The sequence below is a fragment of the Trichoderma virens genome (genome assembly GCF_000170995.1).
Source record: "Trichoderma virens Gv29-8 chromosome Unknown TRIVIscaffold_84, whole genome shotgun sequence".
NCBI classification, from domain to species: Eukaryota; Fungi; Ascomycota; class Sordariomycetes; order Hypocreales; family Hypocreaceae; genus Trichoderma; species Trichoderma virens.
The window spans coordinates 53964-79330 of NW_014013665.1; the positions used below are offsets into that span (position 1 = coordinate 53964).

At 53.6% G+C, this 25367-nt stretch overlaps 8 protein-coding genes across 8 annotated transcripts; 5 read left to right on the forward strand and 3 right to left on the reverse strand.

The window, feature by feature from the left end:
* Positions 1-165: 165 nt before the first annotated feature.
* TRIVIDRAFT_224926 (uncharacterized protein) lies at positions 166-2702 on the forward strand (the record flags this gene model as incomplete). Its single annotated transcript, XM_014097786.1, has 2 exons — positions 166-242; positions 296-2702. 2 exons carry the CDS (start codon positions 166-168, stop codon positions 2700-2702), a joined length of 2484 nt encoding a protein of 827 aa, XP_013953261.1.
* A 123-nt stretch (positions 2703-2825) lies between these two features.
* TRIVIDRAFT_203806 (uncharacterized protein) lies at positions 2826-3845 on the forward strand (the record flags this gene model as incomplete). The annotated part of the gene is made up of 3 exons (XM_014097787.1): positions 2826-2875; positions 2924-3119; positions 3171-3845. 3 exons carry the CDS (start codon positions 2826-2828, stop codon positions 3843-3845), a joined length of 921 nt encoding a protein of 306 aa, XP_013953262.1.
* Positions 3846-4618: 773 nt separating this feature from the next.
* TRIVIDRAFT_133856 (uncharacterized protein) lies at positions 4619-6397 on the reverse strand (the record flags this gene model as incomplete). The annotated part of the gene is made up of 2 exons (XM_014097788.1): positions 4619-5488; positions 5561-6397. Coding segments are annotated over 2 exons (1707 nt in total), but the record flags the coding sequence as incomplete, so codon positions are not given.
* Positions 6398-7992: 1595 nt separating this feature from the next.
* On the reverse strand, positions 7993-10852 carry TRIVIDRAFT_193560 (chitin synthase activator; the record flags this gene model as incomplete). Its single annotated transcript, XM_014097789.1, has 4 exons — positions 7993-8004; positions 8062-8303; positions 8403-10549; positions 10767-10852. The coding sequence occupies 4 exons, from the start codon at positions 10850-10852 to the stop codon at positions 7993-7995; spliced, it is 2487 nt and encodes an 828-aa protein (XP_013953264.1).
* Positions 10853-12364: 1512 nt separating this feature from the next.
* Positions 12365-13696, forward strand: TRIVIDRAFT_50767 (uncharacterized protein; the record flags this gene model as incomplete). The annotated part of the gene is made up of 1 exon (XM_014097790.1): positions 12365-13696. The coding sequence occupies one exon, from the start codon at positions 12365-12367 to the stop codon at positions 13694-13696; it is 1332 nt and encodes a 443-aa protein (XP_013953265.1).
* Positions 13697-14071: 375 nt separating this feature from the next.
* On the reverse strand, positions 14072-14488 carry TRIVIDRAFT_50799 (uncharacterized protein; the record flags this gene model as incomplete). Its single annotated transcript, XM_014097791.1, has 1 exon — positions 14072-14488. The coding sequence occupies one exon, from the start codon at positions 14486-14488 to the stop codon at positions 14072-14074; it is 417 nt and encodes a 138-aa protein (XP_013953266.1).
* Positions 14489-15196: 708 nt separating this feature from the next.
* On the forward strand, positions 15197-17401 carry TRIVIDRAFT_78067 (uncharacterized protein; the record flags this gene model as incomplete). The annotated part of the gene is made up of 2 exons (XM_014097792.1): positions 15197-16076; positions 16146-17401. The coding sequence occupies 2 exons, from the start codon at positions 15393-15395 to the stop codon at positions 17163-17165; spliced, it is 1704 nt and encodes a 567-aa protein (XP_013953267.1).
* Positions 17402-22798: 5397 nt separating this feature from the next.
* TRIVIDRAFT_50650 (uncharacterized protein) lies at positions 22799-24978 on the forward strand (the record flags this gene model as incomplete). Its single annotated transcript, XM_014097793.1, has 2 exons — positions 22799-23292; positions 23361-24978. The coding sequence occupies 2 exons, from the start codon at positions 22799-22801 to the stop codon at positions 24976-24978; spliced, it is 2112 nt and encodes a 703-aa protein (XP_013953268.1).
* Positions 24979-25367: the final 389 nt, after the last annotated feature.

Here is a 25367-nt window from a genome sequence, read left to right on the forward strand (position 1 = left end):
TTCTCTTCCACTTCACCTCGTTTCTCTCGTTTCAACCTCGCCTTTCTTCAGTCGTTCATTTGTTTCTGTCCCTCATCCGCATTCATCTCTGCTGGACGCATCTCACTGTCATCATTTACGGATCGTCTGTGATTACACCAGCTCTGACAGCCATACTTGCCCATCATGCGGGTGTTCACCTCTTTGGCGGTCTTGATGGCCGGCACCGTAGTGCAGCACGCAAGTGCTCAAGTGGATTACGGGTAACGGCTTGTTTCCCCTTCTCTCCTCTTGGCTCTCACTAACTTTGGTACAGAACGCATGGCGGCAACCGGGACAACAGTCCCAATGGTGGCTCTGGCGGCCTTCCCGCTGGCTCTCCAAGTGGCAGTTTCAATGATGGTCCTGATGGCAACGCCTATGGAAATCCAAGTGGATATCCCAAGGGCTCTCCTGCTGGCCTCCCTGGAAACCTCCCTGGTACAACTCCTGACATGTCTACCTGTGCCCTCCAAGTCGTCACAACAGTTTTTGTCACTGTATACCCTACTAGCCATCTTACGCCTTCCGGTGTTGTCCAGCCCAGTGACTTTGACCCTGACCAGACAATTCACCAAACTGGGTTCCCTACTACGCCTGTCCCGATTTCTTCAGCTGAGTCTGTTGAGGCCGCACACACCAGTGTCAAACCTTTCACCACACTCACTATTGACGTTTGGGGCAGTGATCCTGACTCGTCAAACGCATTTACATCTGATGTTGCGTCTGCCCCTATCTACACCGATGGTGCTTCTGACCCTGCTGAGACATCTGCGGACTTTCCTGGTGAATCTCCTGCACACACACAAGAGCCTTGGCCCAACAATTCCCAGATTTCCAACCACGGAGGTCATCCCACACCATCAGACGGGCAGGCATCTTTCAGCGCTGGACCAGTTGTTGGTTCTCCTACTGCTATTCCTCCTGAGAACTCCGCTTACGGCGATGCGGATGATTTCCCTAGCATTTCTTCCAATCCCAATGACAGGCAGCCATCAGAGTACTCTTCACCCGCTACCACAGGTGCTGGCTTGGACGGCAGCCGGCCTGTTCAGGTAACAGTCATTGGCTCAGACGGGAAGCCAACAGTTCTTGAATTCCCCAGTGCTCAATCCACGAACGGAAATGGCAATGGCGCTGGTCATCCCTTTCCCACTGTCACTGCTCCGTTCCCTGGTTTCACCCCAGGCACTGCCCCAGCAGCTTCAGATGTCTTAGCAACAGCTGGTGAGACTATGTGCACAAGCTACACCACCATCGGACCCAATGGAATTCCCACAGTCGTCCACTCCACTTGGGTAAACTACCCAACGGCCACGCCTGGCTTTCCTTCTGGCTTTCCTTCTGGCTTTCCCTCAGGTCTTCCCTCAGGTCTTCCCTCAGGTCTTCCTTCTGGTCTTCCTTCTGGTCTTCCATCTGGTCTTCCATCCGGTTTTCCATCTGGCCTTGCTTCTGGCCTTCCAACCAACCCCGGTGTTATTACGGGCCTGCCTGGCGGACCAGTCATTCCCACACACACTGCGTTCACTATCCTCGGCCCTGATGGACTTCCAACTGTCATTGAATCGTCATGGCTGTTGCCAGCACCAACTACGACGCAGCTGGGTGTGCCTGGCCCGAACTCCATAGGTGGTGTTCCAAATCAAGTCACTGGTATCCCGCCCCTATTCACTGGAACTGCAGCTGGAGCGAGTGTGCCTGGCAGTACAACCTGCACAAGCTATACAGTATTGGGACCAGATGGTCTTCCAACTGTCGTCGGCACCACTTGGGTCGTTCCCAACCCTACTGCCGGCGCGATTCCTGCCAACGTTGTCACTGGGGTCCCAAGCCAAGTTGGAGGAGTTTCTGGGTATCCGTCACAAGTTGCAACGAATGTCGGTGGTGTGAGTGCTATCACGACTTGTACGAGTTATACTGTCTTGGGGCCTGACGGCGCCCCCACTGTTGTTGAGTCCACCTTTGTCGTGCTTTCGAGCAACGCTCTTCCCGCTGTTACCAACGGACTGCCAATACCCCCTGCCCAAGCTTCTGGTCTTCCACAAGGCACTCAAAACCTTCCCAATGGAGTTAACCTTGCCACCACTTGCATCACGGTTGGTATTGTTGGACCGGATGGATTTATAACACCTGCTATTCAAACCATCCTCATCCCTACCAGTGGTCTGGGCAGTGTTCTGCCTGTTCAAACCAACCTCGGGTACCCTTCTCTTGTACCGGCCCAAACTGGCCTTCCTCTTCCACAAGGAAACCTCCCTGTGACTCCTGCTGGAAGTGGAATTTTCACTACCTGCATCACAGTTACCACAGTAGGATCAGATGGCATGGCAACCCCTGTTGTCCAAACCGTTGTCGGCTTGCCGAGTGGTGCAGAACTTGGGGCCTCTCTTCAACCTCTGTCATCTGGTGGACTACCCTTCCCCAATCCCCAATTCTCCAGCGGCAGTCTTATTAATCTCCCTACTCTCACTCAATATGGGACTTTTGGAACCAACTTGCCAGTTGTTTTGCCACCATCTGCAGTGGTTTCTGGCCTTGCGGCTCCAACGGGAACTGTCACTGGCACCCGCACTTCGACATTTACTGTCATCAATGGTCCTGATGGACAGCCTGCTACTCTCGTTCCATACAGCAATGAGTGGGACAACAAAGCTCCAGTGTTGGAACCTTCGCCGCTGTCATAGAACGCCTACGGCACTCTTCCAACTGGTCCATCACATCTTGCAACGGCTCTCCAAACTAGTACATGGACCAACGTTATACCGGAGCAAACTACCACATACACAATCAACTTCCCTCTTACTACCATGGCCACTCTTACCCTTCCCAACCGGCGAGTCATGCGACGCCAACAAGAGTAAGTCACAAATGGTTGTTGCTGCATACTGTCTCTAACCTGGCCTAGATTGGTAACATCAGAGTTTGCATGGGATAACTCTAGTTCTGCACTCTCGGTCCCAGCTTTTAGCACCCAGAGCCCCTTTACTCCTGTTCTTCCTTCTGTTACAGATTCCGTGCCACCACAGGCTTCTTTTGTGGATGGATCAGATTCCTCCCTTATATGTCCCACTGGTGGAAAGATTGGCAATTTTACTTTGGACGTGAGTACATTCTATATCCCCTCCTGTTATATCCATGTCTAACTTGAACAGTTTGATGAAACCAAACCGGGTCCACTCTTCAATCCGTCTCGTGATATTTGGTTCTCTCAAGGGTTCCTCATTGCCCCTCCATCGGCCCAGACTTCTCAATCTTACAACCCTTCGTCTGGTGGTCAGCTTGTTGAATTCGTGCCGCCGTCCCTGCCTTCATCATCTCATTCTAGTGTAGGAGACACTGCTGAGATTGGTGTTGGCCCAAATGCTCCAAACCACTGCTTCAGATTTGACTTCCAGGGCGCGAGTCTCGGCTGCGCGGCAGAAGGTGCTGAAAACTGGTGCGAGTTTGAAGTTTCAGCATACCGCTACAACGACGTTTTGGGGAGAGAGGAATCAATCGCCTGGTCTGAGACAAAGCGCATTCCAGCATGCCCCAGCTTCCCTCATGGGAACTGTCGACTGACACCCGTGTTGTTTGATGGCTACGCGAATATCACGTCGATTCTGATTAACCTACGTGTTGGCGCTGAACTGCGAGTCTGGTGGGGAGATGACTTCAAATTCGGGTGGAGCGACAATGGTTGCGAGGCCGCGGCTTGTCGCGCGAATGCTGTTCCCCAACCCACCAAGCGTGAGGTTATCGAATCGGCGGCTCGCCGAGGCGTCTGGCACTGGACTCCGAGTGGGCTTAAGCGAATGGATGACGAGTACATCTGGGAATCAGTATAGCAGCTATCATTTGATAATTTCGGAGGGTAGTTAGATGCGATGAATCGCGGTGGGATAATATTTGCTGTTTGATTGTTGATGGGGACAATTTGAACCTAGATTTCTTGGCGAGCAGCATAATATGGTTGTAGCTGCGGTATCAGATGTATTGACGAACGGCCGTGTGATGAGAGCTAGGCCATATGAACTACATTGTTATAATAAGATCGATACATTTCTGATGGCGATTCAACTCCAACCTAGTGCCATTCTGTTTGATGTTAAAACTCTAATGAGATACAGATGATGAGAGAAAATACGCGGGCATCGAGCTTTAACTTTCTGTGCAGGATTGCGCTCCAGGGTTAGGCCGAAATACGAGTAGAGTTGTTGGTTCAAATATCACAAGGCAAACAATTGGCGGGTTTTTACAGCGTAGGGGCAAGTGATGAGTAGCGATAATGTGTGTATATATATATAGAGTGAGAATGACTATCCAGCACGCCGACCACCAAATCATACAGTAGAGGAACAAATTGAATAAAAGGTGCATCCCGCGCCGGCACTTGAACCGCAGTCATTAGGATGTTGGATAGGCAAGTAGTGAGTAGTGAGTAGTGCATAAACATTATCCAACGCACGCCAGAGCGAGCAGTTCAAGTGAGAGCCTACAACAAGCCAAGAGGTGATTTCCGCTCCCACAACGGCTGGTCTCTATTGAACCAAGTAGACATGGTATCAACATCGCTGCTCTTGATACCCTGCCCATCTGTAGATGGACACGACTCATCCCAGGGGCCACAATCAGCCTTACATGCTGACAGATCGGAAGGAATGATGCCAGATTCGAAGTAGTCGGCTACAACGCGCCTTGTACATTCGCTGGGAGCAGACGCCACAGCGCAATGGCCCATTGCCTCTTGGATGAGAACACCTGCTCCGGGGTGTTGTTTAGCCATGGCCTGGGCGGCTCGCAGCGGCGTGACAGGGTCAAGCCGGTTGGAGAGAAACAGAATAGGAGCTGCGGGACGGCCCGGCTGGAGGGACGGATCCGGATCCGGAGTGGTAAAGGGGCCTTTGAACTTCCAGTTGGGGCGGATACGCCAGCTTGAGCATGGGAGACGAATAGTGGACCATTCGGCGCCAAAGATGCTGGAAGTGTCCATCTGACTCTGCACGTACTTGCGCCACCAAGAGACACCTTTGTGAGAAATATCATCGCCATCATTGCAGACGACGGCGCTCTGAGCTTCAACAATATTGCTCGGCCGGGCCGCCTTGTCCAAGAGGCATGCGTCTTTCATGGCGGGCACCATGCCTGTGCTGACGGCCATGACGGCCATCTCTGTCAGGTCACCGGACATGAATTTGTTAAATTGTTGAGCAAGCTCCTTGAAAAGCTTCAAAGGTGAATAAAGCACCAAAGCGGCCAGCATTCGAACATCCCAGCCGGTTACGATGACGACGTCTCCCGAATCTGTCAGCACAGGCTTAGGTGTCTTGTCTAGCTCTGAGAGGAAAGTATCAAAACGACGACGTAAGTCGGATGCTCCGTTAGTATCTGACGTGCGAGCCAGGGCGCAGACTTCGGGGCCGGCAGCGGCACAGCCCTCAAAGAAATTATCAAATATCTCATCCGTATCAACAGTGTTTTTTTGCCAGCCCTAATAGTAAGCAAAGAAGGAAAGAAACCGGTTAGTAAAAGCGACAAGAGCTTCATCAGATGAGAAACCTACTGGGCCCACTGTATAGTCTTGAATATCGCAAACCCCGTCGAGGATGAGGCGACCAACACGTCCAGGAAACATGGAAGCAAAGTAATTGCCAAGGACGGTTCCATAGGAAAACCCAATGTACTGAAGACGCGGAACATCGCCGGGTTCGTCATGGAGCTCGGCTGACTTCCTCTTGGGAGCAGATCGCCTCTTAAGCTCTGCTCGCGTGTCGGAGTCGTATGTGCCTTGTGCTTCATGCCCCTTGGGTTTCTGAGCAGCCTCTCTTTTGCGCAGCTCGTCGATTTTGTCAATCATCTCGACCATGTCGCGAGCGACGTTGGGCGTTCCGACAAAGGCCATGGCGTCCTCGGCCCCCTGACAGCGTTGGGCAAAAGCATCCATCACAGCAAGGCTGTAAGCAATGGTGCTGTCGCCCCTGGTGAGGGCGCCGTTGCCACGATTTTCGAGCAGAAAAGCATCGCGTGTCAGTAGGTTCCCATTGAAGCAATCAGAAGCGGGAAGCGTTTCTCCAATACCGCGGGGGTCGAAAGAGATGATCTCGTAATGACGGCGCCCCGGCTTATCAGCGGTGTAGCGAAGATAGTGGCCCATTTTGAGCACGAAGCTGACGCCGGAGCCACCAGGTCCCCCAGGGTTGGTGAAGATGGCGCCGCCAAAGGTAGGATCCTCATCTGGCACAACAGCGGGCAACTTGATCATTGCAATGGTGGCCACTCTTGTGTCTGTTTCGTTGAGCCAGTCTAGGGGTACCTCCAGGCGCGCACACTTGAATTCGCCATAGCAGTCGTGGTATTCGAGATCATGACTGGGCTTAATGTTTTCCCATTTGAAAGAAGCCTCTTGGGAAGTGCTGACTCCGGCGATGGCCAGTGTGGGGCAGCATCCTGCCACCAGAAGTCGAAGGCAGGACCTCATGGCGAATGCTTGCAGTTTTGGGTGACCCTGAGTGTGTGATATCTATGCCGGGTTGATCAGTCGTCGAATATATTGATATAGATGATAATGGGAGGGGATAAGAGGAGGGCAGAGGAAAGAGGAGGAAAGAAAGGAAAAGGAAGATGAAGATGAAGCGACCGAGAATGGCAAGTGTACAGTACCCTTACCAAATGAGAAGCAGCTACCGCATAGGCAGGCACCTACTAAATAGTACCTGGATATTAGAGGCTGTAAAACCACTGTATTATCGGTTATCGAGTTGCTTGCTCCCGTTGGTGTTGCCGGATCTGAATCATCGCTAGCAGCAAACCTCGCTTGCCACCGTCAATCAACCCCCGATTTGCATCGTAGGATCCGAGCCACGCAAGCCAGGCGAGACAAGGGAAAACTGCTGGGCATCATGTCCTGATCCAGGCAGATAAGGCGGATCGTGGGATTGGCGGCGCGAGAGGGGCCGGCGGGCGGATCTGGTACCCGATGGGGAATGATGCAGCGCTGGAGCTGAGGCCTAGCCCGAAAGCTGACAGTATTCCCGGCGGATGGATGGCTTCACTGATGGAGTCTTGGTTATATCAGATCCCTGGGTATGCAGATATGCTTATATCGTGGCTGATGGCGGCCGTCCTGGAGAAGATAAAAGCCTCCTTTGCTGCTTGTTTCAGCCAGAAAACGTGGCAAAACAATGGACCCCGTTTACGGCAGCTAGTAGTAGCAACAAGATGATCTACAGAGAGAGCATCAGCAGTAGTACCCCACACTCACATGCAAACTCACCTCTCCCTGCATAGTCTATTTATTAGGCGAAGTCAGATGATGAGAGAAGAAGAATCGCGGGGTTAGCTCTGAGTTGAGATTGACGTCTAATCTAAATGCTTACTGTGAAGGTGACAGACAAAGATTGGAGCATATCCGGATATGATGATGACTCTCTATCCATCAAATGCGAATGGTACGAAAAATACAAGTCAAAGCAGGGAAAATAAATAGAGATTAGTTATACATAGCTCAGACATTCCAAAAAGTACAAAATAATCAGACCAGTATATACACAAATCACGCTCGAGGAATCCATTGCAACGGGGCGTTCCAAAGACAACCCCGATCCCGTCTTTCGCCTGCAGTATATCACTTTTTGCATGTATTGGAAACAGAAAAAAAATACATTGTATAAACCCAGCGCCACGAATAAGTAGGCTTTTAATAATCATCCATCCAATCACTTTCCCTCCCCTGCCTCCCTGTGTGTATTATCTTGCCGAATTCGAAAGTCGTCTGAGATATTTGCTTCAGTTGATTGAGAAAACAAGAGTTCGAGTCAGCTCGCCACGCAGAAATAGATGCGCTCTGTAGATGGAATTTGATGTGTTGCATGCTGGAGGCGTATGCGTTATCCAGGTGCTGACGTCTTGTGTGCCAGTGACCAGCCTCCTTCCACTCCCCTTTCTCCTCAGTATATATGCAAATGTATGCTCTACGACATGTAGATAGAATATTCTCTACATGACAACCTGCAAACTCAATGTTAGCTGCTTTCGTATGCTCGGCCGAATTGGAAGTCTACTTACACAATCGCCGTCTTGTTTGCCCTGCGGAATTCCCATGTCTTCAAACGTTGCGGGTCCTTGCTTGCCCGCCGGTTTGGCCTTGGCCGGAGGAGAAGCCGGGCCAGGGCCGGGGCCTGGTGCAGGACTTGAACTATGGTGAGGACTTGGTCCCGGAGGAGCAGTGCCAACCCGGCTGGGGCCCGGTCGGGGTCCGTTTCCAGGACCTTGGGGCCCAGGTGAGGGTCCATGTCCAGGAGGGGGACCTCCAGTCTGGACTCTTCCTGGTGGTCCACCTTGGCCGGGGAGAGAGCCCATCCTGTCTGGGAAATGTCCACCAGGGCCTCCGGGACCGCCTGGGCCGCCTGGGCCGCCGCCGGGATGTCCGTCTTGTCGTGATGACGTTCGAGGAGCGAATTGCCCGGGCTCTGGTCCCCCATGAGGGCCGCCCATCATTGGGCCTCCAGGACCACCGTATCCCTGGGGTGGTTTGTTCTGCATGCGATTCCCGCTGTGAGCGCTTCCAGGCCGGCTGTCCCCGGGATATGGGCGTCCCTGGCCAGGTCCGCCTCCTGGCGGTCCGTAGCCTCCGGGACCCTGACCAGGTCCGGGTGGTCCTCCTCTGCCACGACCGGCGCCCGGCGGACCGGAGGGATACAAGTTGCCACCTGGCTGTGGCGCACCATTTCCTTGCGGCCTGACTCCGAAGGCGCTGCCTGGCCGGTCTGCTGAAGGGCCCTGATTCGGGGGGTAATTGTTGTTGAGGCGAGGTCGGCCATCGTCATCTGGATATGGCGCATTCCGCGGCGGCTGCATCCGATCATCTACGGGGTAAGGCGCGGCAGACTGAGATCGCATGGGTGGGGCGTTTGGATCGACGCGGATGTTAAAAGCCGGCTGTCGATCGGCGGTATCAACAAAGGACGCCCTGGATGGCTCGGCAAAGCTGTTATTCTCTGTCACAATTGTGGGACGCATGCCCGGTGAAGGCAAAGGCGAGACTCGCGAATTGCCAACTGCAGTAACTAGTTTGGGCAGCGGTGCAGGACCATCACCTTCACTGAGCGTGGGCATTGGGTTGTTCTGCTTGAATCGATCGGGGCGCTTGCCTCTCATCGAGCCATGTTGAGACTTGATTCGTCCCAGTGTTGTTGTTTCGTGATCCTGTTTGGAAAGGCCACCACCCTGGCTCAACGACTCAAGTCTACCGACTGCGTCCTTGTTGCCGTGATCAGCCGCCAGTTGGTACCACCGCTGGGCTTCAACCACGTCCTTGTTAACGTGGATGCCGATTTCGTGGTAGTATCCCATGGCAAACTCGCCAGTAGGTAGCTTTGCGGATGCTGCCTCGTGGGCATACTTGAAGGCCAGTTCTTCATTCTTCTTGAAGACGCCCTCGTAGCCGAAGAGGAACCACCGACTGACACCAAGGGCAGCTTCTGGGATTCCTTGCCTGGCGGCCAAGCCGTAGTAGTGAAGGGAGTAGGAGGGATTAAAGTCGCATCCCAACTGGCACAGTTCGTACGCCTGGCCCATCTTGAGCTGAGCCTTGGCGAAGCCAAGATAGGCCGCCTTTTCGACATAGACCTTTGCAGTATCAATGGCATAGGGCAACATGCCCTCGGGTATGCTAATGTCGGGCAGGTCTCGTCCGATGAGCATGCCGTAGACGTACGCACCCTGCGGAGCGTCCTCGTCTGCACTGTCGGCAGCGGCTCGGATGCGCTCCAGGCCGCCGTGATAATCCTTGGTCTCGCCGTGCTGGCCGAGGAGGCTCATCATGCCCATACGGTACAGAGCGGCCGAGTCCTTCAGGCTGAGGCCCTTGTAGTAGTATTCCTTCGCCTTGGACATGTCGTTGGACTGCTCAAACAGCATGCCCATGCGGTAGACGGACCGTGTGCTGCCCAGGTCGCTGGCTTTCTTATACCCCGAGTAGGCCTCACGCTTGTCGACGCGTTCGCCGAACTTGCCAAACTCGAGCCATTTAGCGCGGATGTAGAGAGCGTCGGGGTGCTCCTGCTCGGCCAGGTATCTGATGATGTTGACCGCGTCGTTGCGCAGCTCATGCTCCTTTCGTGGGGTTGGGGGGCGATTACCGGTCTCAGCCGCCTCTCTGACGGCGGCGTCCATGGAGATCTCGGCCCAGTTGAGCACGTCGCGGGCCCAGGTGATTTGCATGTTGACGTTCTGCGAGTGCAGCACATGGTTGCGCGCCTTCCACAGGATGTTCTCCTTCTCGTCGTCGGCCGGCGGGACGTTGTCGCCCACGACCTTGGGGAAAGGCGAGAATGACGGGGCGTCTTCGTCCATGTCGGGCAGCCGTGTCCGAGTCTGGCTCTGGCTCTGAATCTGGCTCGGGCTCTGACCGTAGCCTCTAGGATCGGGCTTCTGGCCGGTGTAGGTCGACAGCGAGGGCTCGCGGCTTCTATTGTAGTCGTGGACTTCACGGGCTTCCAGTTCCATGCGCTGCAGGTCCTCCTGCATGTTCTGCGGCACCTGAGGGGTCACCCTAATCGAAAGGATCAAGACGAGAACGTCAGCAGCAGCCCCACCTCGAATGGCTTAACGGCTCCATTCAGCCTCTGACATGGTCCAGCCTCATCCAGGCGAAATGGGAGATAGGAGGGACATAAAAAAAAAGGACAAGGAGGCTTAGAGACAGGGATATGGGTGTGGAATAAAAAAGACACATTGGGGTGGATGTGCTGTGGATATGGATATCTTACCGCTGAGGCGACGGCGCAACGACCTCTGGCATAAAATAATCATCGTCGCTGCCGGGCACGAAGGTGGCGCCGAGTTTGGAGGCCATGGCTTCGGGGGGAACGGACGGGATACAGAGAGGCTCGCTGTCTACGGCAGCAGTACTTGTGCGGGATGGATGCTTGCTTGCTTCTAGATGTCGGTGGGTATTTTCGAACGGCGTCTGCACTTCTGCAGCGAGCGAGGATGGCGGCAACGGGCCTCGAACCCTGGTGCGGATTCGGGTATAATAATCAAATCAGACGTCGCAGTACTTTGTATAAGGTCAATACCTGTATATGCGCGCGGGCAGCCTGGAATTATGTACGGTGCATGTCATGAGGCGGAGCACGGGCTAGAGCAGAAAAGGGCCAAGCGAAAGACCGGTTTTTTCTTCGTCGTTTTTCTTGTTGCTTCCCTTTGATTGTCGCGCAAGGGTTGCGTGGCCACAAGGCAAACGGCGCGGCAGAGGCTGAAAGCTGGGAGATGAAGGAAATAAAGAAGAAGCTCCTGTCCGGCTGAGGGACCGCGCCGTTGATATCGAGGCTGAGGTTGCTGAACACGGATTCTTGTTTGGAACAGGTTGAGCTATAATTAACTCGCAGACTAATACAGTGTGGCGATGCGCCTCAGGAAGTCTGATGCAAGGCATGCAATCCTCACGCGCCTGCTGACCCTGCGCAGGCTTAGACGGCGGGCTTCGTAGCTGATAGTGGCTGTTTTGTTTTAGGGGCATGTAAGATCAATAATGTCCACTATCAAGCATTGACAACTGCCATTTTGGATATGGATATCCTCAGAGTGTTTTAGCAGTTGTGCTCTACGTCAAGATGCATGAACCTGGATCTGCCTGCAGTGTTGTTTGAATTCCTTTCATACCTAATCAAAGCAAAGACACTAAACTACCTGGATCCATAATATGATTGTGTTTGCTGGCCTCTCCTCTTCTCCCTTTCAGACCTGGACGGGGCAAATTACTGTCATCTACTCCGTACTACCTAGTAGTAACTAACTGAAAGCTGCTTGCCTTGCAACTAATGGCCCCCAATATTGTCGAGTTAGTGCCAAGCTGGATAAGGAGAAACAATCAACTCAAGAATGCGCCACGGTCTGTGCCTTGGCTTGGGCGATGGCATCAACGAATACCACCTACCCCATGCCACTCTTGTACCACGGTCTACATCTATCTATATACTCCGTAGACTCCGCTGAGCCGAGGCCGGTTAATAAACATTTTGCTTGATACGGAGCTTGCAGGTATGGGTTTGATCTATTATAGGCACCTACCTAGTACCTATCTATATACCAGGCATTTACGGCGATAGGCTTATGTGACATGTCGATGCATCTCTCTCCGGATCTTCCCATCGGGGGTTCTGACATGTACTACGGACAGTACCTTAGTACCTACACATCGCTATTAGTGTGGCTGCTGTCCCTAACCCGTTAAAATCACATGCGCCTAATGCCCAATGACTGGCGCCACTTTTCCCCTGGAGCTGGCCCCTCCACTCCAATCTGGCGAGACGAGGCACTGCAAACGACATTGCGACAACTTCCCCGTCAAGCCACTGCTCCAACCATGGCGGCGCTACCGGATCCTCAGTCCATTGAAGAGCCCTCGTACATCGACTACGAGACGTTTCTGTCTCCCGACTTTGCACCCGCCTCGTTCGCCAATTCTCTCGTCCTCGCCACCAACAACCCCGACGACTCCCCGCTAGATCTCGCCACACCCTTGTCACGGGTCCTCTTTGATGCTCAAGAGATCGACTCGCACATTGACCTCCTCACAACCCGCTCTGCTGTGCCCTTGCTGCAGTACACCCAATCGCAGACGCAGGCAAGCAAGGCCATTGTTGCCCAGCTCGATGCTCAGATTTCTAGCCTAAACGACAGCTACAAGCAGCTGGAGAAGGAAGTCATCGACAAGCATGCAGAGGCGGAAGAGATACGGCAGGTCGCATTGCGTCTGTGGGAAACGCTGAGACTGGGGAGGTCAATGGGACGATGTCTGCAGCTCGGAAGACAGCTGCAGGTCCAGTTCTCCGAATTGGGCGGCCCCAGCACGGGGAAAACCGACTACGGAGCACTTGTTCGATGCTCGTACACAATCCTTTCACTGCGTGAAGTGCTGGACAGCAGGGCGCCGGGAGAGGAAGGCCATGGGCTCGACAAGCTGAACGCAATCAAGAATTTACAAGACACTGTCATTGTACCAATAGAGCGACGGATATCCGAGGTATCTGAGCGCCTGATTCGGGAATTCGCCATCCCGAGCAACATCACTTTTGCGCAAAGCGAAGACGCACGATCACGACTGACATCGGCCATGTCTACGTTGTACCTGCTATCTCCTTCTATGGGTGTCCAGCCCGAGAAGTGGTCCCCGAAACTGCTTTTACAAGCCCTCGATACCTACGTTCGTTCTGCGTTACAGGGAAGCACCGCGGCGCTCTCGCGCTCTCTAGGGCAGCTGCCCACGCTAGACAAATCTCTCGTTGAAGTCGTGTCCCATTGTCAGAATATTGCCTCGCTTGAGTTGATACTCGAGGCTACTGAGCCTCCGGCCCACCCCTTCTTCCCGGCTTCTGCGAAGAAGAAACAGCATAGCCTCATCCAGCTGCTGCTGTCTCGTTTTGAAACGAGTTCTCTAATTTCCTACTTTTGGCGCTCCATGGCAAGCAACATTTCCGCTCGTGTTCAAGAGATAGCTAGCCGAGGAGGAATTGTTGCTCGCACCCTACGGACGAATAAGAACGTTGTTGGGGATGCCATTCGGCAAGCAGTCATTAAGGGGGGCCAAACCCCGAACGTCTTCTCCAGCAGCAAAAAGAAGCCCAGCGTCGAGACAAGCTGGGATCGAGAAATAGCTGTTATGATGGGAAGCGTCTTGAACAACATTGGACGATGATTTTGAAGGCCACGCATGGAGGGCATTCTTGAGGAGCCGTCAAGGAGTCGTCGAGGTTAAATGATTCACTTGGCATGCCTCGATAAAATAGGCGATTTGATACCGTAGAGCAAGCGATCCCATGCATACAGATTCGATCAATGGCTGCTATATGTTGTACAACATGAAAAAGAAAAGTAAAAGATGAATAAGACTATATCAAAGATTGAGTCCGTCACAATCATAGAATATAGATGCTTCCGTTTCCTCAGGTCCATCTTCCCCTCCTTTCTGCCATGCCATTAATGCTCTGTGCCCTCTCGAGATCCAATGCCAATGCCAACGCCTCGCCAAGTGAAGTCTATTCCCATGCCCATCAGTAATCATCCGTGTCCATCAGTATTCGTCTGGCGGCCCAGGCCAGCTCCCCTCCGGCACCGGCACTCTGGCCGTTCTTGTATAGATGTGCCTTGCGTCCTTGAGCGTCAGATTCTCCAAACACCCTCCCTTGACCGTCAGCGTCGGCTGTGACGATCCGTCAGGCAGCAGACCTCGGTGGATGATCCGGACGCCGCACGTCTTACAGAAGTAGCACTCCAGCGTGCATCCCGAGTCGGTCTTGCGCGTCCACATGCCGACGTGAGGCTGGATGCTTTCGGGGAATGGGAGCATGCCCTCGACAGGGAAGATGGCCGAGACGCCAAAGGCCGAGGACGACTGTCTCTGGCACTCGAGGCAGTGGCATATATCGACGGAGAGAGGCTTTGAGAGCACGGCCCGAAACGAAATGGCTTCGCACTGGCACCGAATCATGGGGTTGGACTCCATTTGTCAGATAAAGCGGGACGGCTAGCGAGCTACAGGTACGAGCTTAACCGCTTGTGCGCGAATACGGTGTGTCTGTGTGTAGTGCAGTGTAGCAGTATATACGTATTTGTAGGTTAGATGGAAGAACAATCGTGTAGCTTGATAGATAGATGGTATGTAGATGGGAGCTGATGTGCTGTCCCCTTTTTTTCTTCTTCTTTTGTAATTGGGGATGAGTCGTCAAGGTTATCGGAGATCTGGGCTAATGAAGGGCGTATGCTTTTAAACATTGGCGCTAAAAAGCACTTTAAATCGATCATGACATGGACAGCAACAATGACGCGCTGACAAGTGAATGCAATATCTGAACATGGGATGCCTCTAATTGGATGCAATGCCATGAATCCGGCAATGATTCTTCATGGGAATCCAATTGTCAGCTGCCTGCGTGAACATCATCTTTCGCTGCTCAGGGTGCCCATCATCAATGATATCATACCAAGAACATGGTGGCCGTATTTTATTTTCCCGCATCCAATGGTGAATATCGTTATAACGAAACGTTCCAACGGTGTGCGCGGCTTTTCAGCGACGGGCTGCGGCACCGCCGGCAATCGTCCCCAGCCGGCCCTTGTAGTCAAACCCGCCACGCCCCAATTGCTCTACTCTAATTCGCATTGAGCTTCTTCTTTTCTTCTTCTCCATTGTTCTAACCCAACCCCCTTTTTTCTCTTAAGAAGACGTCTTCTTCTCTCATGCTCTGCTGCTGATTTCATCCAGAGAGCGACGGGCGTCGCTGACCTGAACACCTCCCTCGAGATCATTGTCCGTGACTGGAGGAGGTAACAACAATTCACCGTTGAGGATACTCTAAAAAAACTCGGCGGCGCGAGGCCCGCAATCATACAGCATGGTCCGGTTCGAGATCTTCGATGCTCGGGAATTGCTGTCCTTCCCCGGCGGCGACAACAGCACAGACACCGTCTTTGGAGGCATTCACTTCAACCTCACAACCCTTGAGCACTGGAACTACACCTACTACAGCAATGGCACCTTGTCCAACAACTCGCGCTGTTACCTGACGTACGAGCCGTACCAGCCCAAGCTTCTCATCAGCAATGGAACCTTTATCAACGCCACCAAGTGTTACAGCGCCGTGGACCCGATTGGCGTTCGAGGCTACGTGGGAATTGGCTTCGCGGCCGTGTACGCCATTGGCCTCATGCTCACACTCACTGCTCTGGCCAAGCATGGCAGGCTATATCTACCCAAGGAGAAGCGCTTCTATCCAATTGGTCGCCGGTGGCAGTGGTATTGGGCCTGCTTTGTCTGCGCGTGCGCCTTGATCAGCCTCTTCACCAACATCGATATTGACCGTTACCATGTCGTGGAACTTCCCATCATTGTCACTTCCTTCTTCTGGTTCCTCATCTGCCAGGGAACCATTGCGCTAGTCTGGGAATCAGTGAGGCACTGGGGAAGCTGGCAAGAGAGGCAATTCATCGACCCCAATCCCTTCGTCTACCGTACCGATGATCGACGCTCCAAAGTGGAGTTTTACCTGCCTTTGTGGTTCTATTTCTGGACCTGGATGGTGAGTTCCCTTTCTAATCATGTCGATATCAAAACCCTTTGGACGGTGTCTAATCTTGCCATACTATAGAACTTCTTTCTCGTTGTGCCTCGTAGCTGGTCGTTTGTGGAAATGCAACGATCCCCCGAGCAAACCCTGGCCAAAGCGATTCCCACTGCTACTGGAGCGCGATTCAAAGCTGGCGCTTTCTGTCTCGTCATCGCCTGGTTTACAATCGTGTTTTCGCTTCGTCACTCAATCTATCACTACAAGCCGCGTAACCGTGGAGTGTTCAACCGTACATTGGGCCTTGTTCGGGCGATTCCGCTGCGCTTCGTCTTGACTATTCCTCTTGCTGGCGCTCTTGTTGCTTACCAGACGCTCATTTCCTTTAACTGGACCTTTTCCGTCATGCGCTACGGCGGAGTTGTGCCAGTCATATTTGCCTGGGGCTACGGCCCGTCTTTGTTGATCATCTTTGTGCAAGTCGCATATGGATTCGCCAGCCCCAACGAAGATAAGGCCCTACTCGCACAGCGGCGACAGCGAGGTGACCTTATTGACCGGGAGCTGGGCATCGTCAAGAAGCCGGCATGGTGGAAGCGCGTTAGAGGTGATCACCTTTTAAGCATGCGAGACAAGATCTCGAAGAATGTCAACGAGGTCGGAGGTAAGCGCGGACTCAGAGCCAGATTCGAAGATGAGGCAGAAAGAGAGCAGGGCGACCCTACAACCACCAGAAACGATGGCATTGAGATGAACAACATGTCTCAAAAGAACAATCCTCGGGTCGACAGGGCTGGCGTTGCAAACTTGAATTCTACAGAGCCTCGTCGCTACGACGGAAAGTCTGAGCGCCGGCACAATGAGCGAATCGTTGAGTCGTTTGCAGGTGTCCTCTTCCCCAACAACCCGAGCCACGCGGATGCCGAGAGAGCTCGGCGGATTGCCGAAATCTCGCAGGACGGGCCTCCACCCTATCGGGACGAAGAACGGGGTCGCTCGTCCCGGCAAGATGGGGCAAACAACGGGCAGAGAAACGGCAGCGCGGATACCACAAACTCGATTGCAGCCCCGCCACAGCAAGTCAGAAGCATGCTGGACGTTTAGTACCTTGGCGACGTGTTGACGGTCGACCAAATTGCATAATTATTAATGAGTAAGTGAAAGATGACTAGAGTAATGACCAACTTGATGTGGAAATGGAAGACTCCAAAACAGACCTGGTGACAACTACACGTTGCTCGCTTCGGGTTGGGGTGGTGTTTTAATGATTATATACATGTACGACGCCGTAAATTTTAGATTTTGAATGAAGCCTGGAAATATGACAAGGCCAATCTTGCATGAGTATGTGGTGAATCCAGTCAAATGCAATGCTAGTAGTATTAGACATACACCATGAGTATCGATACCAGCCCTTCCTTGATGCTAATGCATGGTCAAGCTACTACCTTACCTACCTATACTACTAGTATAGCAATATAGTCTACCTTAGTAGTATCTAGGTAGGTTATGTGATCTTTTGATGTCTCCTAGCGCACGTGAACTCGAGATGCCGGCTCGCCACCCCCTTCTTCCTGCATTGCACTATCTACGGGGTACACGCACCTGCAATTCTTGGTGCTTCCATGTTTCGAATTTTGCCTTTTTTCTGCCCGTCAACCCGTGTCGCCCTTGTTTTGCCGGGCCTGCGAGTTACAGCTCGTTTTGGCAAATGTGCAACCGTATTATCCGCCGGGGTCACATGCATTGCAACGAGCGGCTTTAGTCGACAATGATGTCAGCTCCGAAGATTCCCGTCGACGATATGGGGAATCCGGGTGGGTAAGATGGGATGGGGGATGGATGGGATGGATGGCAATCTACCGGGAGCTGCATGCCTGCCTCCCTTTGGGTACCTTATCTTAGCTCGACGCCTCGTGGTCAAACCGACGTACACATTGGGGCCACCTTGCTCTTCCAGTAGAGTTTCGAGCGAATATCGGCTGATGAAGTGTCTCAAACCATATCTGGCCCTGTCGAGCGGAAATGCCGTGGATTCGGGCTTTTCAACCTGCACGAATGCTGTCTACTTGGGATCGTGGTCATATGTAACTTTCGCTTCAATATTAATACTGACGTTACAGGCTTCTTGTACATATATACTACATACTGTACCACCGTAAGCGGACGCCGTCTTTTGGGGAGGCTGGTTTGGGGGGAGGGATGAGAGCGAGCGGTGGCACAAAGTGACAAAACGACGGACTTATGACATGAATATGATGGGATAGTTTCATGTTTCCCTCGTGAAGAAAGCTGGCCCGTGGGACTAGCCGATTGCAAATATTATCTTCAAACCTTGAGACCCTTGGGTGGTACAGCTTGTATAAGTTGGCTTCAACGTTGGTACCTACATATATGGGGGTCTGTCTACGTCTAAGCTAGGTAGTCTACTATGAATGGCGATGATGCAAGCAGCGGTTCCGGATATTCGGTCGACGCCTATCCTTGCCAATTACACCGCGTCTTTGAGGGAAGCCCCTTCGTGTACAGGTAGTACATGCTCGAACACGAATTCGATGCTTGATGCGGCGCAGGCCGGTGCAAGTCACCCGAGGTAGGTCCTCGTACCTGGTAAGGTGAGATTGTGGGGAGTGGGATGGCCGTCCGAGACTCTAAGACAAGCCTTTGACGAAGTGTTTCGTTTAAACAAGAGAAAAAGAAAAGAAAGAAAAGAAAGATGAGTGATGCCAGGATATGTGTGTCGGAAAGGGCTCGCTTGCTCGGCATGTTCCCCTGCTTTTGCCTGCTATCCACATGCTGGTCCGGCTGATGGCTGGATATATTTATATCGTATCATCCAGTCCCAGGACGGATTTGCATGCATCGCCAACGGTGGGCACGCATGTATTTAGCGCATGTATCCGTCCACATACGGGGGAGCGTCCAGGCAGGCAATCATTTCAATGCATTTCATTCCTCCGAGCAAAAAAGAATTACGCTTCTCCCTTGCGCCGCCGCCGTGCACGTACATGAGAAATTCAAAAGGGAAACTCGACCACTGTCGAATGTCGTCCAAAACCGATACATCACTTGCATGCTGCGCAATTGTGGGCACCCAAGCCATGGTTAGGCGCCCACGGACTAGCTAAAGAGGCTGGCTAGTGCTACTGAGGCCCTTTTAGCGTAGGCATCGAGCCCATGTGGGGTATTGGAAGCGTCCAAGTTTTTTTTGAATGTCTCCCAAGGGCAGAGAAGGTTTGCACTACCAGCGGCCACTTTTTTCTCTTTTCTTTTTCTTTTGTTTTTGTTTTGTGTTTTTTGTTTTGCTTTTTTTCTTCTGTGAATGACTCTCGGGTGCATAAGACGGGCTCCAGGTACAAGTCATGCTGGTTGCTGGTGTAGGGGCTGGTGTACAGGTATGTACTGTAGGGGCTGGGGGTTCCGCTTCTGCTCCGTATCAATGCGTGCTGTCGGGCATTTGGGCGGTAATGGACCACACAATCAGCCAAATCACATCACGGTTGGGTTTTGCACGAGTAAGTGCAGTACCTGCCTAGTACCTTGGCTTTGTCACGGGCCTGAGTGAGGTAACGTTGAGGTACGAGTACAGATGGACAGTGCAGTGAATACATTTGGCAAGCATTCAAGTCGCAGCAGTAACAGTTACCAGGCAGGGACATACGGATGCCCAGGTGAGGTTAGTACCAAGTACAAGCAAGTACCTTGGGTACCTGCCAGATTCAGGAATGCAGAATTGAACTGCACTGCTGCATCAATCTACTAAGGTACCTAGGTTCTGCACTCTGTCTGTCTCATCATCATGCCGTCGTCCGGTGAGAGGTATGGGTATGAGTACGAGTACAGTACAACACAACACAATACAGTACAATATAGCGCCGTAAGATGGAGCACAGAGCAACCTAAGAAAAAAAGGCTGGAGGAGGGACAAGACGCCCTTTTGAGAGGGCCCTGGATAGCGGGCGTCCGCTAGCCATGCCGCTGGGCCCACGCCATCTTTCAGCAGGAGGCTTGCCCACTGGATTGCCGTCAATGTACCTGGGCCGCGCACGCTAAGGTGTGCGCAGATGACCTGTACCTTACGTCGGCCCCTCTCGACTACGTCAGTCGCTGCCACTAGCACCCCAAGTACCCTTGCTCGGCCTCTCTAGTGTCGAGGTACTTGGCCTTCACGTTGACTTTTTGCATCTTTTTTTAGGCGCCTGCGTGGCCTCTCGCCATGCCCGCGGAACACGCAGCAGCCAAACTTTGTGTGGCATGCCAACTACTCTGGATGCTTCCTAGGCGCCATACTATCGACAGTTGACTTTTGCTGTCTTGTCGCCTTTGGCATGCCATTTTCCCACTTCCCCGCCTCGAGCTTATTTACTGAGACGGCAAAAGTATGATGCGCGCAAAGTATCGCGTCCGCCAGCTCCGGCGGATCCCCCGGTTAAGGCCAGCTGTGACGCTGCGCTGCCCTCTCGTCATCCTTGGTGTGTTTCAAAGCTTCTCGGACAAGCACGAGTAGACAAGTCGAGCAGGTAGCGAGCCAACGCTCGTATCAGAGTCGCAGGGTACGGAGCTCGCATTACGACTACCTTGCCCAGAGGTATGAGTACTCGTACCGCCGTGGGCGAGTCGCAGCGCGCTGCCGGGTGTCACATGAATACGCATTCTCTGCTGCCCGCCCGTAGCGCGCTGCGATCTGTCTGCAGTTTGCGCCTCAGACAGGGATTCCGTCCTTCCCGAAGAGGAGAGACGAAGCCAAGCCCCAACTGCGCAGCAGCGACAGCACGAGCACCTATGGGCATGGGCATACTACGTGCTTGTATGAGTCTAGGTTCTGATGTGGCAGCTTAGAGCAAAGGTATGGTGCCTTGGGCCCAGTTCAGGTATCCCCAGGTACAGGCTACCTGATGAGAGCACCCAGCCACTCGCTGCCAGATTGCCTTTTGTCTTTGTTCTCGCCAAGTCCGTTTCGAACATACACAGACCAAACTGTCTTCAGCTAGGTGTCTCCTGGTAGGTTGGAAGGATGCAGAGTGTACCTCAGCAGATGATGCACCATCTTGGCCCGGCAGGTACCGTATACCGGGTGCATACGGCTCGAATGCGAGAATGAAGATAAACAGCAGCCCTTCCGGACCTTGGTCAATAAATGTGTGCCATCGCTACGAGCTTGGTTGGCGCCCTGCCCTGCCAATCCGGATCCGGACTCCACCGAGGGTCGCGCCGTCTGGTCTGGGGGAGCAAAAGGCGAGCGAGCCAGAGACAGACATCGCCACACGGTGCCCCTGCTTGTTCGATTTCGCCATCGGCAAGCTCAGGGCGTCTGTCTTTGCTTCGTCCGTCCGTCGTGTTGAGGAATCTATCCGAGGGGTAGGTCAGTAAGTCAGCAAGCCAGCAAGCCAGCAAGCCAGGACAGTATGGGTTGTGCCTTCGGGTTGAGTACAGTACGAGTACGAGTATGGATGGATGCCCATCAACAAACGGCTTTTGAAATCTCAAATCATGAATGGAAGTGCTTTAGCGACAGACAGACACTCTCTAGTTACAGTAGACCATCCAGTCCAGCACTAGCCCACCAGGCACGCATCGTTGTGTCACCGATCGCAGGGTCCGGCGACCCCCTGCTGCTGCTACTGCTGCTAGTACTGGGCTCGTCGATGCTGCTGCTGCTGCTGTCGGTCGCTGCTCTGGCTCGCTCAGCTGTCGTCTGGTTTCCGATTCTGATCCTGGCGATCGTCCAATGGCACGGCCGCAACGAGGGTCGCAGGGCCTCTGCTCAGTGGCCAGGGCTGGTCCGAACCTGGCCACCGTTGCTGCTAGCGGAGGTGCATGGCCCAGCATGGCCCAGCGCTAGATCCTTAGCACTGGCAACCTGATTGCCCACCCCATCCCACGGCCGCAACCAGCGACGCCTCAGGCAACAGACCAAGAGGCACCAGGTTCGATGCTGTCGGCTAGCGGCAAAGTACCCAGCGCGCCCTCAGCAGGTCACTGCCGGTGCTAGCAGCCACTACTCCAGTACCTGGCGCTCGCCGCACTGGTACTCGCCCTCGCCGGCCGTACCTGGAAAGTTGAGGCGCTATTCTACTAGGAATCGTCTCACGCAGCCACTACCTTGCCTCTATTGGTCATCAATCCATTCCCCAAGGCCCAGGACGAGCATCTCGCAGCTCTTTGCCTTTTGCTACCCCGAAAGCCCAAAGTTACAAGCACAAGCTTTCTGGCCGCCCTTGCAACCTTACCTTAGTTGCCCCCTTGTCCTTCCTGACCTTCCGCCTCCGCCTCCCTTGCTGACCTCAAACATCCCCACCATCTTTTCCCCTCCCCCTCGGCCCTACTTCAGCCTTCTTGCCCGTTGCCTTGGCCCAGCATCTGCAACTCCAGCTCCAGCAAGCAGCTTCGTGGAATCTTGTTTCGATCCTTCGCCGCCTGTCACCACGGGAAGTCGTCTGCCAAGCTGCTAATCTCGTCTTTTTTTCTCGGTCGGTTTCATCCATATCGGAGAGCCTCTCTGTCTCTGTCTGCATCACAGCCTTGCTTTGGGAGCACCGTCCAAGTTCTCTACGTGCAGGCAGTGACAAGCGCCACCTTGTTCTACCCTGCTCTCTTGCGTAATCGGTCTGCGTTGCATCACTCCTCTCGCAAACCTCCTCCTCTTCCGACTTGCACGACACTGCCGAGTTGACGGCTCGCAAGTCTGCCGATACCACTCGCCATCACCACCGCCTGGTCGCCTCGCTGCGCCCATCATGGCGGCTGCGTTTCGCCCCGTCAACACCCCACTCGCAGCGGAAATTTCCAGGCAGGACATCATGTCACCGAAAAACTCGTCTCCTCGTCCCAGCACAGCACCGCAGTCTCAGCTACAGCCCGCACTCTCGCCCGACGATGGCAAGACGCCAACCCGAGCTACCTTTAGCAGCATCAATATGGCCAGCCAGAGGCCTTTGCCGCCGAGTCCATTTCCCCAAGTGACGCCCGTTGCTGAGTCTCCCGAGGACGCCCTGCACCACGACGGCTCACAGCATTCTACCAAATCGCCCAACCGAAACTCGCTGGACGTAGATATGGACGACTCGGATGGAGACATGGTCGATGATGGTGTTGGCTCCGATGGCGAGAGCGTGAATGCGGATGGATCAAGGTCAAATAAGAAGAAGAAGTCTCAGCGCTTCTACTGCACCGACTATCCACCATGTAACCTGAGCTTCACACGGAGCGAGCACTTGGCTAGACATATACGGTATGTCTGTCGATGAACCCACCGACGTTCCCCTTTCCTGATTGCAAGTTTGGCTAACGAGATGCTAGAAAACACACCGGAGAGCGACCTTTTCAATGCCACTGCTCCAGGCGGTTCTCCAGGTTGGATAACCTGAGACAACACGCTCAAACTGTCCACGTCAATGAAGATATCCCCATCGACTCTCTTGCGGCTACTGGTTCGAGATTTCAACGGCAGATTAGGACCGATAGGGTTCGTCAAGCCGGTAACAGGGCGAGAGCGTCCACTGGTGGCAGCGCTGGCGGTCCTGTTCGAGGACATTCCAAGTCTCTCTCAACCTCCAGCATCTCCAGCATCGCGTCTGTGGCATCGGCCTACAGCCCTCAAAATGATCCTCGTCGACGGCCTCCCCCTCTTGTCATGGCAGCTGATCCCCGCTCCAGGCTGTCTATGGAATCCTACCGCAGCAGCACCGACAGCACCTTTTCCTATCGACCTCAGTCACCCGGAGATTTCAGCACCCCGACGTCTGCCACTTTCTCAACCGCCCAAAGCAGCCCGCGATGGGGCTCTAGTGTGGCGTCTCCAGCGTCACACTCTCACTCGCGATCTCAGAGCATGTACGTCGTGGGATCTCGGACTCCTGGCCGTCGGTTGAGCGTTCCGTCAGGCGCCAACCCATTCCAGTTCAGCCAGGTTCAGCCTCCGGGTCGCTCGACCGTTGGGCCCCACCTCATGAACAGCTCCCATGCTGCAGCCTTTCAACCTCCAAATGCGAATATGGTTTCGTCACCAACCGTTTCGCCTTCTGTGTTTTCTGGCAGAAGAGAGTCCATTGCGAGCACAGGCGAGGAGGCATGGCGGCGGCGAACCTGGCATCCTGATAGCCGTAGCTTCGGCAGTACTGCCCAGCTGAACGCCGCTCTCAGCCAGTCCGTGCGGCCAAATCCCCCGCCGCCTATTGCGAATCCAACAGGCCCCCAGTCCAACCTTCGCCTTCCTGGCATCGAGTCTTTTGACCCTCTCCCTCGTTCAGCCTCGCCCCCGAGGCGTAACGCATCCCCAATGACTGTTGACTCTGAACCTGCCCTTCGACCCCCAGTGATGGAGGCCATTCAAGCTGACGAGAGGCGCAACCTCAACATGTATGACGTCAGCTTGCAGCGCGGTTTGGGTCGTCTTGACATAGGACACAAGACTCCTCCTCGCGACAGTGCCGGAATATGGGCATCTGAAGTCCACAAAGCGGTCCAAAACAAGGTTGACCAGGCACGCCTGAACCCACCAACGGTCCGATTTGAAGAGCAGTCAAGGCCAAGCCACCAGGTCCAACCTTCGGCCACACCGGGTCGATCCTTTCACCAGCATACTATGTCTGCTCCTACCCTTGCTAGGGAACCAAGAGGCCATGGATGGCACCAATCGCCTCAAGACATGCGGAACCCCCATGTTGATCGGATGGTGCACCCCAACTTCAATGGCTTTGCTGGTTTTCCGGCACGAGAGTCTCAAGAGCATCAACAGCAGCAGCATTACCATCAGCAGCAGCCGCTCCAACAGCAGCAAATGCAGCAGCAACAGCAACAGCAGCAGCAACAGCGTCAACAACAGGAACGCTCAAATAACCCTGATTCGTTGAGACGACTCGAAGCTTTGGTGGCCGTTGCCACCAGCGAAGGCTCCAACACCGCCGCCGCCTACTAAACGGGCTGATTGATTGATTTTCTTTCTTTTATTGGGAGCCAGTACTTCTGCTGGCCCCAGTGTCATGATACCAAGTACTAGTACTGCCATTGACAATCGGTCTTGGCCCGAAACAAGTCATTTCAGCGATGATTCTGGCCTTTTTTATGCAATGTTTACGTTATTCTTGCTATTTGATGATATCCTTGCCCTTTTTAAGCAGCCTTTGAGAACATGCTTTGATGCCGGCCTTCAATCGCTATTTCGCTTTTCGATTTTGCACCTTTGCATCTTACTTGGAAACATTGGACTCGGGGTTTTCCCCCCCCTCATCGCCACTTTACCCCACTCACGAACCACCCATGATGGAACCTGGGTTGCAGCACACAGTATGCGGATTTCTTCTTCCT